At 35.7% G+C, this 12766-nt stretch overlaps 1 protein-coding gene across 4 annotated transcripts in view; it reads right to left on the bottom strand.

Moving 5' to 3' along the window:
• Positions 1 to 12766, bottom strand: part of RYR2 (ryanodine receptor 2) — a 384235-nt gene that overhangs the window by 151405 nt on the left and 220064 nt on the right. For all 4 annotated transcript variants that reach the window (XM_058419591.1, XM_040059776.2, XM_058419590.1 and 1 more), the window contains 2 exons: positions 8602 to 8685; positions 5438 to 5597 (listed from right to left, as the gene is read on the bottom strand). In XM_058419591.1, coding sequence (XP_058275574.1) covers positions 5438 to 5597; positions 8602 to 8685 — 244 coding nt within the window. The remainder of the gene's footprint in view (positions 1 to 5437; positions 5598 to 8601; positions 8686 to 12766) is intronic.

Raw genomic sequence — 12766 nt, 5'->3', positions numbered from 1 at the left:
AAATTCCTTAAAAGTAACCAAACAAAAAAACCTCAAAATTATGACAGGACTTAATATCAAAATCCACAAAGTTGGTGGGGGTTTTTTGTTTGGTTTGGTTTTTGTTTGTTTGTTTTTAAAGAAAGAAAAAAAAAGCCTTGTCCCATAGCAAAAATGCGGTTATTTTAATTCACTTACAGTAAGACTGTATTACTTATTTGCCTGGTTCTAACTCCTGTATCTGTCCTGATTCATTTACCATTTCCCAAATTCCAAGACCACCACCTTGCAGTCAACCATATTCTCCCTTAAAGGGACACTATCAAGTATTTTCATACTGATTTTTGTGATTGTTTTTCCACTTACCCTTTCTACTCTTAATATGTTATTTTAAGCAGAAATGCATATTTTTCCTACCTGTTTTGCTCCTTTCTCCCTTCATGGGGCAATAAGCAACTGTGAGTCTGTACTAACAAAAAATACTTGTTTGTAATCAGGATCATCACAGCTGTCAGGACAGTTCTGGAAAACAGGGTTTATTATCTAACTTGTGCTCCCTCTCCCGGCTGGCTCTCCAGCAGCAGAACAAAAATACTGTATATAGTCATGCATAAACACAGCTTGTTATATCTTGTTAAGAAAAAAGCCTGACAAGCAGTGATGGGTTTAGAAGAAGAAAGAAATCTGGAAGTTGAAAGGCATTTTCCACAACAGTTTGTAAAGAAAGAAATGGTTTATACTTTAACTACTTGACAGTATCCCTTTAACTTTTTCATTTTATATAATCTCAAAAGATGAGGCTCTCACACTGAACAGACCTACTAGATTATTTAATTCATCCTATAGCCACAGCATGATTGCTGCTCATAACATATTTCTCAGTGATTACTTCAACTACTTTAAAACATCTGTAAGCTTCTTTCCCTTAGGAAACTATTTTACAGCTCTGCAAGATCTGTTTATAGTATTATACAGCACAATATAATGTCACTTTATTCCACTACTGTAACATGTCACAGTAATATTATGGGATGAAAAAATGTAGCCCATGAAATAAACCCACTGGAATCAAGCAGAAGTTAGAGCTAGCGGCTTGCCATGTGATATATATGCCAGCTAAATGAGATGAGGCATGATTTTAAAGAGTTAAGATTTTAGCTAAGGGTTAGAAGCAATTTATATTGATCAAGATGTAAGTTAGGTTAGTAAATGGTAGGTTAATGATTATTAGATGCCCAAGCTAGAGCTAACTGTTATATTATGAGCTTGTTTATAGAAAAAGTGGAGTAAGGGAACCGTCATAAGAACAGATTGAAACCACTAAGAACAATGGCCAGCACCTGGACTTGGTATCAATCAATCACGAAGCAGGGGACCTTGGACAGTGCCAGAGGGTCACAGAGACCTGATGAAGACTCTCCTGACTTCATCCTTTGAGACCACTGACCCAATTCGAGACCACCGGCCCAATTCAAGAGAAGAATTGCGCACGCGTGAAGGACTGATAGCCTCATTTTAATACAGAGCGGGGATGGGAGGTGCTGGGGTTGTGCATATGTATTGTATGTAAGATCTTGGAAAATAAATAGAGAGCAAAGAGCCTTGTTCGGGGCGGCCACACCTTTTGGAGATGACTCCCGTGCCGCACACCGGTGAATAAACATACCACTGTCTAACTTTAATTAGTTAGAGGGTCTTTGTCCATGACTATATCTGTTTTCGATGACTCAGAGAGGCAACTCTGCACTGCGCCCAGAAAGGAGCACCTTGCTCTTCCACTCTCTTCTTATGGATTTTAACAAATGGCATTCGTTATCTGCATATTGTAAGCACTCCTGAAAAGACCTGTTGGTCTTTTCTCCAGAAGAAAAAAAAATTTGAAAAGAGAAAGGATATGGAATTAAGAGCAAATCAACACCAACATCCAAAGCACAGCAGCTTCTGCAAGTCATGCTATTGTTGAAAAAGGGCATCATCTACCTGTTTAACTATCCATGCGACTGTGGTAACTTTCTGCCAGGAATAAGGGAGTAAAGTATACTGTTGATCTTGTAAACCTGCTTCCTGAAGGTCATGAATATTTCTGAGCTCTTGTCCACATCTAAACATCATACTCTGCTGAAAGCTTAACTATGACACTGTTCACTGCACCTCTACACTGCTTTCTCAACAACAGTGCACAACTCAGCACACAAGAGTCTTTAGTCTGTAAAAAAAAAATCTTGTATGTTTAAAGCATAAGCACTCAGTACTGCAAAACCCCAATTAACTGACTGTCCAACTCCAAATGTGATCAGTTTCACGGGCACTTAAAGCTTTTTGGTTTTAAATTCTCCAGACTCTTTTCTGCATGGCCATAACTGTCTGTCTTGATAAGGAAGAACAGTTAAATATTTATCATATATATCTAAGCTCAGTCAAGATTTAGATATATATCTAAGCTCAGTCAAGATTTAGTTTGAAAATTTAAGATTTTCAAACATTACCAGTCGTTAAAATCAGAGCTTGATTCACTCTGCCTAAAACATATCTGAAAACTTAACTAGGGGCTACCATTCCTAAAACGCTTTTATACAGAAACATGTCACTGGCCACCGGAATGCACGTAGATACTTAAATCCTGTTTGTCTATTCAGACATCTTTGAGGCTATGGAGTCAATCTTTTAAAACTCTTGAAAAATGGGTAATTACTGGGTACCACCCAGTAATTATATGACAAAGGGGTTTTAAACAAAACCTCTAGTTGCCATGAGTTTTCTCACACCAGACTATAAATTTCAATAAGTGAGCAGAGAAATAATTTTCATGTTAAACTTTGTCATCCAGTGAGCAGAACATTTAATAGGAAGGGAGTCTAGGAAAGGCCAGAGTCCCAAGAGTAAGGAAAGCATTGTAGGAGTCAGTAAATAAAATACAGAGAACTGTTCAGTGAGTAAATCAGAGTCCTCCTTTTACCCCTTTGCTCTCTCCTGATGAGGCTCAACAGGCATACAGAGCTACAACATTTAGGTTCAACAGTCAGTTTAGTATCTTTCCCTAAGCACAGCACTAAGAACATAGGACAGACTTCATGATTCTTCTGAAGTGCTTAATTTTAGGTTATATCCAGTACTAGATTTGTCTGATCAATGTTTTCTGGGGTTTTGGGATTTTTTTTTTAAACACAAGTTGTGGCCTTGAGCAACTCCACTGCCTTTTGAGAACCATAATAAAACTAATGATTTATTACCATCACATCACACCTCTTCAAATGCCTTCTACATCAACAGGCACACCAGAACATAATGTATAATGAAAACACTGTGAAGACGTAAAGGAGAAATTTTTTGATTGCTTCTCACTCTCATTGCATCTTTTACATATCATTCTCAAATCAGTAACGCTGGGAAGGTCTTTGACATCACCATTTAATGGACTTTCCTACTTAATTCCTCACTAATTCAGAAAATATGCAACTTAGCTGCAAATTCACTCCAATAAATACGGCAAAACTATTTTTTGGGTTTTGTTAAAGATACGCTAGTACAAAGGGTAGATTAAATTGTCTTCAAGATCTAAGAAAATTTATTTTCTATGTATGAGTCATAAGATTAAATTTTCCCAAAGCTAGCTAGTTAGAAATTTAATTAGCGAAGAGATGCCATTTGATTCCAGAAACTTCTTAACTTTATCTTAACAAATAAATTCTGTTGCAAAACTAAATTTAATTTTGGGCTATGCCGAGTTTCTATAAAATGTTGTAACTACTTCCCAACTTTCATTGATTTCAAAGCTCCCAATTGGCAAGGTCCTGTAATAAAAATAATTGGCTTCTGGAAGAATAAAAAACATTGGAGACATGGTATAAATTCTTGAGTGAATTCTTTAATATATCAGAAATAATTCTTTTAAGTATACAGTTTTTCATTCTAGAAATGAATTGTGCACTGACTCCATAACACAAGATTGTGCACTGACTCCATAAATGCTCCATAAATAGTGAGTTCAAAATTAATTAATCCCCTCCTCTACCTGATAAAATCATCACTTCCAACAGTTTTCATGATTCATATTCTATCAGAAATGTTAACAGTACTTCAAAAGGCCACCTCTTACTTAAAGGTGCAGTATTATGGAAAAATTTGATCCTGGGGAAAGCAGGGGAATTGCACAAACACTGAATTATTTTCAGTGTTTTTCTAGTAGAGAATATTTATATATATTCCAGTCTGCAAACAGAAGAATTGACTTGCTATCTGTCTAGAGCCAAATACAGAATATAGATTTCCTAAATGGCTTACAAAGTAACGCAGTATGACACCTTCACAGTATGATACTATAATGAAGAATACTGAAATACAGATATGCAGAATATATTTTGTTACATAAGCACACTTGTATGTGATGAGGTGAAGTGCTTAACTTAATATATAAAATCACAGATTATTTTATTACTTTACTCAAAAGTTTTGCAAATAGAATGAATTTGGGTCCTTTAGAAGAACGAAATTTGATATATGTGGCACTGAAATGTATAACTCAAATTTCTGTCAAAAACAAAACCAGTTTGTAGGAAGGAAAGGGAATGTACCTACAAAACAGCTGCTCCTAATTTTTGCAAAAATTATGATCTTTCATGCTCAGCGCAAAACCATGAAAACTCATTTTTTCCCCAAGGGGTAAACTGTCCTGAAGTTTCACTGTGAGATGCTACCAAACATTTACTAACACAAGTGAAGAGACCTTTCTGTATTTAAAATTCACAACAAACCATGGAAAGAATAAAAAATCTTAAGGGAAAACTGATATAGAGGCTATCTTGAAAAATACTAAATTAGGCTCATGGTATACCAAATTGACTAGTTTGGGGGGTTTTTTTAAAGAAACCAAAGAACGTGACTCTTTCTTTTAATAATCCACTATGCTTTATTCTTACTCTCCTCCCTTGTAACACATTGGGATAACTACCAAATAATATTCCTATTCACTGGAGCAGAACTAAAGTAGGACTGGAACTTTGAGACTGACTTAATAATTCTCAGTTAAACACAGCCTCTGCCAGAAATACAACTTATTAGCAAACTTATTACTAGAAGTTTACATTCTGATTTTCCTGGATAAACAAAATTATTCAATTCCCAGAACTGCAACCATTTAAATAATTCCCCTGATGAAAGTCAATATTTACATTTCCAAAAATACTGGAGCACATTAGCTTCCTGCATACAATTTTCTCACCCTGAGATCTAGATATCATACAAGAATACACCACCACCGTTTTTTTAATACTGCTTATAAAAGAGTCTCATACTGGTATTTATCGAGATTGCTTTAAATTATGTATTTTTGTTTTCCTTGACTGACAAACTTACATTCACTAGCTGTTTCTTCCTGACTGTGTGTCACCATTATTTCCATTTAGCTGTGAAATATCTCAGTAGACAAGTGCTGCTTTGAGTGTCTGAAGTTAGCACTCACCTGCTGGATGCCGTATGTCCAGCCTTGCCTTATACGGTCCCTTGCCCACACATTGTGAGCATTCTCTGCTAGTTTATCCACCATAGCTTCTTGAGAGGGGGTCAGTTTGATAAAGCTCAGATCCATGGGTGCTGGCTTATATCCACTCAACAACTGATAGCTGTTGAAAAAAAACCAGAACTTGCAGTTACTTTTCAGCAAGAAAAAAATTAAGAGAAATCACAAAAGAAAGAAATAACATCTTTGCAACATATCTATATAAATATGATATCTGCCTTTGAACGTGAAGAATAATAATGTAAATTTGATTGCTGATTCGTTTTTGATTTTGATTCTGTTACAAGCTAATTGCATCTTGATGGGATGAAGTAACTGGAAAAGACAGCTACCCAAAACAGTCTGAACTAAAAATGTTTTAAAAGCATTTTAGTAATGTCACATATTCAAAGTAGTAGATTATTTATCTCAATGCTTGTATCAACAATATTACTGCTACCTTTGAGCAGATGAAAATAATTATTAAATTCTATCTACTTCCTAATGAAACGAGAAAATATATTTTTCCTGTTACCTAAAGGGCTGCTAAGAGACGGAGGAGGTCACATGGCTTACTCAAGATCAGTTTTGAAATCCACCTTAAAAGTTTGTTTTCATAATAATTCATACTTGAACTACCCTTCAAATCATAGGAGCAAATGTTTAAAATTTAAGCATGACTTCAGAACAGAAAGGCAGCTTCCTCACTTTATTTAGCTTTATTTATCCTAGGAATGCTACTTTTAAAAAGTTATTCCTATCCAATTAATTACAGAAATCTCCTGTTTTACTTATGAGAAAACCTTCAACAGAGGATGTAAAGCATTAAAGGTCTTTTCCAACCTAAATGGTTCTATGATTCTCTTTTTTCTCCAGCATACAAAGCACTATTTTGGTCGAAACAAAAGGAGTCTGTGGAAAACAAACAACAACTTTCTCTCCTTGAAATTACACACGCTGGGGTGTATAAAGAATGGCTAGTTTAAATAATTGCTCAATTATTTTCTAACCAATTTGGTAATTTTCTTGTAATTTCTTTAATTGTACTGACAGAGAGAAACCCATAAAATTAAACAATATTTATCCCCATTTATATCTGAAAATATTCAAATATGTTACCAATCTTAATTCTCTTCTGTGACAACCATTTAAAAACACATTTAAACAAATTATTTGTTGAAAACAATAATTTAAAACAACCAGATATTTAAGAAGGACTGCCATATATAAATAAGAGGTTGAATCTTCCTTCAAAATTACCACAGTAAAAAGAAAAAGTTGAAGTTTGAAAACAACAATTCAAGAACATCATTCCAAAACAGCCTTCCACACAGTTCCCAATCTGCATGTTTCTATTGCAGGAAGCCCCCACAGGAGTTCACTGCCCCCACAGTTACCTCTCATCAGATATCTGTGAAGTCACTTCAGTGCGATGAGTAAAACAAGAAAGTAATGGAAACAGTGAAACATATGAAATTAGCACACTTGTCAGGCTGGAAATTACTGTGCTTTTTCCTGTCATACTCCCCTGCACAACCTTTTCAGAATATCACCATAACGTTTTCCGTTCCTTTTTGCTAGTTTTTTCAATCTATTATATGTGAGGTATCAAATTTTTTACTTTGTATGTATGGTATGACTTCAGGTGTCCAAAGTTATGATGGTTAATGACATTTTTAAAAAGTCAATATGACTGGTCTTCTCATATTAGAAGTATAATTTCTTCAGACTTGAGATTTAGCTGCAGTTTTTCAAAAGCAGGAGATTTGATTCACTTGAACCATCTTGGAAATGCACATATATTTCTGCCCAGGGAATTCAGAATGAAAATACAGAAGGCCCTAGATATCTTCTCCTCTTTGAGAGATATACAGTTATTTTGGGATACTGATACTGAAGAACAGTTTTGGGGGGGAACTTAACACCCTGCTTTTATTCCCATTCATTCTGGCAAAGCCACCACACCAGGGATTCTGAAACTGTAATATCAATGGTATGTAAATCTGTGCAGTGTGGTAGATATCAAAGACTTGATGGTCCAGGTTCTTACAGCTACCTTATATTAAAGTATTACCTAGAAGCCTGCAGGAAATCTTGCCAGAGTGAGGGACAGGCTTTTGGCTCACAGAAGAAAGAAAAAAGACGTGCTTTAGACAAATGTGCTGGAGGTTATTACACCTGGTCTCAGGGACTGCATGTAATACAAAGGTAGGGGTCAGTGAAGGATTGCTGTGAACAATGGAGATATGCAATACCAGAGGAACAGGTATTTCTGCACAGAGCACATTCCTGCAAAGAGGAATTCCTGCTGGTGGCAGGAACACAGCAACCAGCACTGACCATTGCTCTGAGTCATAACCAAGGAAAGTAAATTACTATCTTAAAGTCAGGAATAACAGACCATGCAGAAGTTCTCTCCTAGTAACTGGCATTTACCTTTCTGACTTTTTACATTTACATAATCCTTCTTCATCCCATGGGCTCAAGTGTATCTTGGGCAGTAGGACTGTCAAGATAGGCATATGAAACTGAAGGTCCATTATCGCAACTGTGACCAAGTTCCCAAATTCTTTGTTCCCAAACTCTGTGTGTGTGCACTGGTGCTAAGAAGCCAGGGCAACTTGGCTGGGCCATGAGAGCTGGTTTCAGAGCTGTGGTAGTGGAGGCCCCTATACCACACCAGGCTGAGCCCAATCCTACCAAGGCTGCTGCCAACAGATCACTTAGAAAAAAGTCAGGTGATTGTACCAGTTCTCTACACCACAAGTCACAGCCATTTGAGAACTTTCAAAACGGTCACCTTTAAATATCTGCAGCACAGCAAAATACATTGGGAAATTTACTGTAAAAATTCTTTACAAAGTCTCTGTGATGCACACAATATATAAAAGAAACATATAACAATAAATGTCAGACATTACAAACCTAAAATTTGTCTACACATCAGGTGACATCTGGAAGAAAAACTGTGAATTATGGTATGTGAAAATTTCAGAAAATTCCTGAGAAATCATGCAAGTACACGCATGCCCAAGAACTACTAAAACTAGCAGCGTAAATATTTAATTGTTAAAACAGAATTCACTTAATTCACTCTGTCTAAGAAGACACATTGAATTTCAACTTACTTCTTTGGAAGTTTCATTTTTTTCACTTTTTCTTCAGCACGTTCATCAGCAATTCCAACATGGCAGCCTAATGCCAGCAGGGTTCTAGGGCACAGAAATCAGAGATTAATTACTGACAATGTTTTGATATTTAGAGTTCCTACTGTTTATAGGCACACTATAGTGCCTATAAATGGCACTATAAAACAAATGAGACCTATGGAAAGATCAACACCAGCCTTTTTGGATATGCAATAAGCTTTCTGATTGCACTAAGAAAATGCCACAAGATGTTCTAAAAATTATAGTAAAAATATGGGTATGGTACTTCAAAATAGAACTGTCATATAGTATATTTCATCTAGGAGGTATCAGTTTGAACATTGCCCTTGAAACATTATTCCTGCTTTATATACCTAATTGTACAGCTTACATCCTTGCTCATACTGCTTCATACCCACATCTTTACATGTTTTGTTATTCATATCACAGCTATAAAAAAAATAAAAGACATAAAATATCACTTATCCTTAGACTGTCTTCTTTCTGAGGAAACTATTATCTAGAGATTTCAGTTGGACATGGATTTTTTTTAGGACACCCTGCTGAAGAGAGAACTGACAGCAGAATGCATGGTAAGGCCAACACTGTCATCTTATTCAGTCTTGTACCTACCACAAGGCTTATACCACAGAGCCACTGAACCAGCCCATTGTGGCCTGCCTCTGCAAAATGCAGCTCATTTCAGAAAGCAAACACTATTTATATAAAATTAAACCAGTACTAAGTGGGTTTCTGATTACGTCAGACTTCTTGCCTTCCCTATAGCCACACTGTTCAGTAGCATAAATTTTAAGTCTCATTTTTCTCCAGGATTTGATCTGTAAATTATTGGTAAATTGGCTCCAGCATTTATATTCAGTGCTGCCTTATAGTCTTCTTTAGTCTAGGTGCATGAATAAAATATTAACATTGAAATTAATAGAAATCCTAGACAAAAGTCAGAGACTTAACGTGGGTGTCAGATGAGAATTTTCTCAAAACTTGAGGATAATAACCTATCTTTGATAGAAACTGATTACAGAAGAAATCACAGGTGTAAATACTTTGAGCTCCATTCCAGATTTTCCAGAAGTGGAAGAAAGGCGTCAAACAGGGTTTTTATTTGTTCTTGCCACTAGCCAAGTTAATATTTTCTCGTCTTCCTTTAACTATATTTACTGCTCTTGAACTGACTAGAGGGAAAGAGCATAAATACTCTTCTAACATTATTTCTCTTGTCAGATGAATTGTCTTTTTCAAGGAGGTTCTTAGAGCATATTTTTAGTACTAGCTACATGAAGCAAGTCCTACTATTATGAACAGTGAACCCTGATTTAAAATTAGACAGTAAAATTAGAAATGAGGAAACTAATTTCCAGTGGCCCCTTTCCTGCAAAATACACTATGTCCTAAGAATACTCCATGCATCTAAATTTCAACTGGCATAAACAGTACATGATTTCTATGCAGCTATCACCAGCATAAGTAGGAGAACATATCTAATAGTGAAACGCAGTACAGAGGAGCTAACCTCTGGCAACCCTAATTCTGTTGTAATGTAAGCCAGAAATTATCTCTACTCAAACAAAACAAATTCAAATAAGAGTGCCACAGGGGGATAAAATGACAGTCTGTACTGGCAGAATCTGAAAGACCATTAAAGCACTTCAAACCTAAGCAAGAAAACTAAAAGTGGCTGAGTGTAGCTCTCAGTGTCAAAATGATTTCTGTAATCACACAAGGCTGAGTAAATACACAGAAATGGGTAAGTCAGTCACAAAATAATAAGCAAGAGCAAGCCAAAAAATATGCAAGACCAAACTATAAAACATATATAAGCATGTGCAGAAACAGTATGAGCAAGTGTATTTTAATCCCACGACATTTTCAGAGGCAACTCATTCCTGCATCTTGACATTTCCTACAGTATGTAATTTTTACAGCTCATAAAAGTATTCAATCATACTTAAAAATATACAAATATCCCAGTATATGGAAAAGAAATTATTTAGATCTTCCTTGGTTTCTCACTCTCTCATCTGTCAGCAAAACTGGCAACAAACCACGAAGGTAAACACAATTACAGTCAGCGTTATTCTCCGTGTCCTGCAACTATTTCAAGTATGCAGTCTGATGCAGATTGTAAAGAAAATTATTAGAAGTTTAAAAATAATCTTTCTTTCCCTCTTCCCCTTTTTCCCCCTCCATCTAGGTTGACAGCTAGTAGACTAGATACACCTAGTAAAGAAATAGTCAAGATAGGTTACAATTCAGGCCATCACCTATGAATCACCTAGAACTGATTAGTGCACTAATTTTTCCACATTGCCAAGTATGTAGAAACAGATTGAGCAAGATGCTCCTAGTCCCTGCACAACAGATGTCTGTGTGATAAATACAACTCAATACTACAAATTTAGAACTTCATTTATCAGAAAACAAGGACTAATACAAGAAAGTAAGGAAGACTTAGTTCAGTAAGCATGCAAATTTTGAAACACATAGAAGGACTGAATGCTTTATATATTGGATATTATCCGTTTAATGGAAATACTTTCTCAAGTGAACAATAAAATTAATTTAAAAAACCAGTAATCCATAACCTGTATGTTTATAAAACAAAAAATTGGGTTTTTTTACAGGGTTAGATTAGAAAAGCACTGGATACTGAATCAATTATCATATAAGGACTCATTAAATTTGTTCAATACATAGTGAAATGCTAACAGCATGCATTTAATTATGAGAGCACTATTTTTCTGCTGCCTAAGCCATATCATATAGAGTATTCTAGGAAAAGATCCAACTGTAGTGACAGTTAATGACATCATCTTTTGCAGTTTCATAAAATAGAAAGGAAGAACGTATTCTGAATCCTTAGCACATTGCTCTGCTGACAGGAAACGCTCAAAAACTTCCCTTGTAATTCTAATACCTAACCATAGAAAAAAATGAACTTATTTTCTTGCTTCCAGTTCAATTTCTCTCTGAATGCTTTACCTCTAAATAATGGCAAAATATCCCTCCAGAAACTGTTTAGCACTTAGGGTCATAAAAATTGCACTATCAGTTTACATGGCAAAGGTTTTAATAATATAGGACAAATATTCACAGAAAAGTAATATCACATGAGGATGTTCAACTTTCATAAACTCTCTGAATAGTAAAAAGTAACTATATTTTTACAAGACAAAAAAAAAAAGAAAATAGATTTCAAGTATGGGCGACTGCAGAACCACATCTACCACTGAGCATTTATCAATTTGAGAAATGTTTTTACATGTTGGCTGCATGCAATACTACATATGGAAGAAATTACTTATGCTAATAGATTTTTCAATTCAGTCACAGCAAAGAACTCACACCTCCTTGATTGACAAAGCTGAGGTGAGGAATTGTATCTTTGTAAACCAGAAAACTAGATTACTTAAAAAAATGCTTTAATGTACCATTGAATTTTTTTAGCATTCCAACTAGAGAGCTTCCATGACATTCATACATCTAGTGACACATCCACAAAAGGAGGGAATGCCTACTATGTTTGTTCTATGGCAACGTGCACAGATGACATAGAAATGGGGTCCTGAAGCAAAGTTCCTAATTTAGTCATGTGCAAAAAATAAATATCTATTGAGTGTCAAAGTTTATTTTATCAATAAAGAAAATTTAAGGAAATTAAACTTAATTGAACAAAACCAAATAGGAAGCAATTTTTTTTTTTTTTTCAAAGCTTGGATATACTTCTTTCCTCCTGAATGAAAAGTGTCTGAATTTTCATTCTACAAGCAGCATTATCACAATAATCCTAAAAAGACTATCAAAGTAATTTTCAGTGCCAAATACATAATTCATTAATGTATCTCACTCCCTCATTTGCATATTACTACCCTCACCTACACATCAAATTTTAATTCACACGTTTAGTATTCCTTTAGAGAGACCCAGACAACCACCAATGGCAAAAGGAAAGAGCCTGCTCTTTGTCTGGGGGAGGGGGGAGGGAATTATAGCTTTATTTGGTTCAGAGCTATTTTAGCTCTTTTCCCGTCCTTGACAGTGCCAGAGAGAGCCTGGGCCCACCTGTCCCGGGGCTTTTTCCCTGGGGGGGATGGACCTAGAGGCAGGGACAAGCCACTGCCCAATC

This window comes from Hirundo rustica, chromosome 3 (assembly GCF_015227805.2).
Source record: "Hirundo rustica isolate bHirRus1 chromosome 3, bHirRus1.pri.v3, whole genome shotgun sequence".
In the NCBI taxonomy this organism is placed as follows: Eukaryota; Metazoa; Chordata; class Aves; order Passeriformes; family Hirundinidae; genus Hirundo; species Hirundo rustica.
Note: the sequence above shows the minus strand (reverse complement) of the source record. Positions and strands in the feature narration are given on the sequence as shown.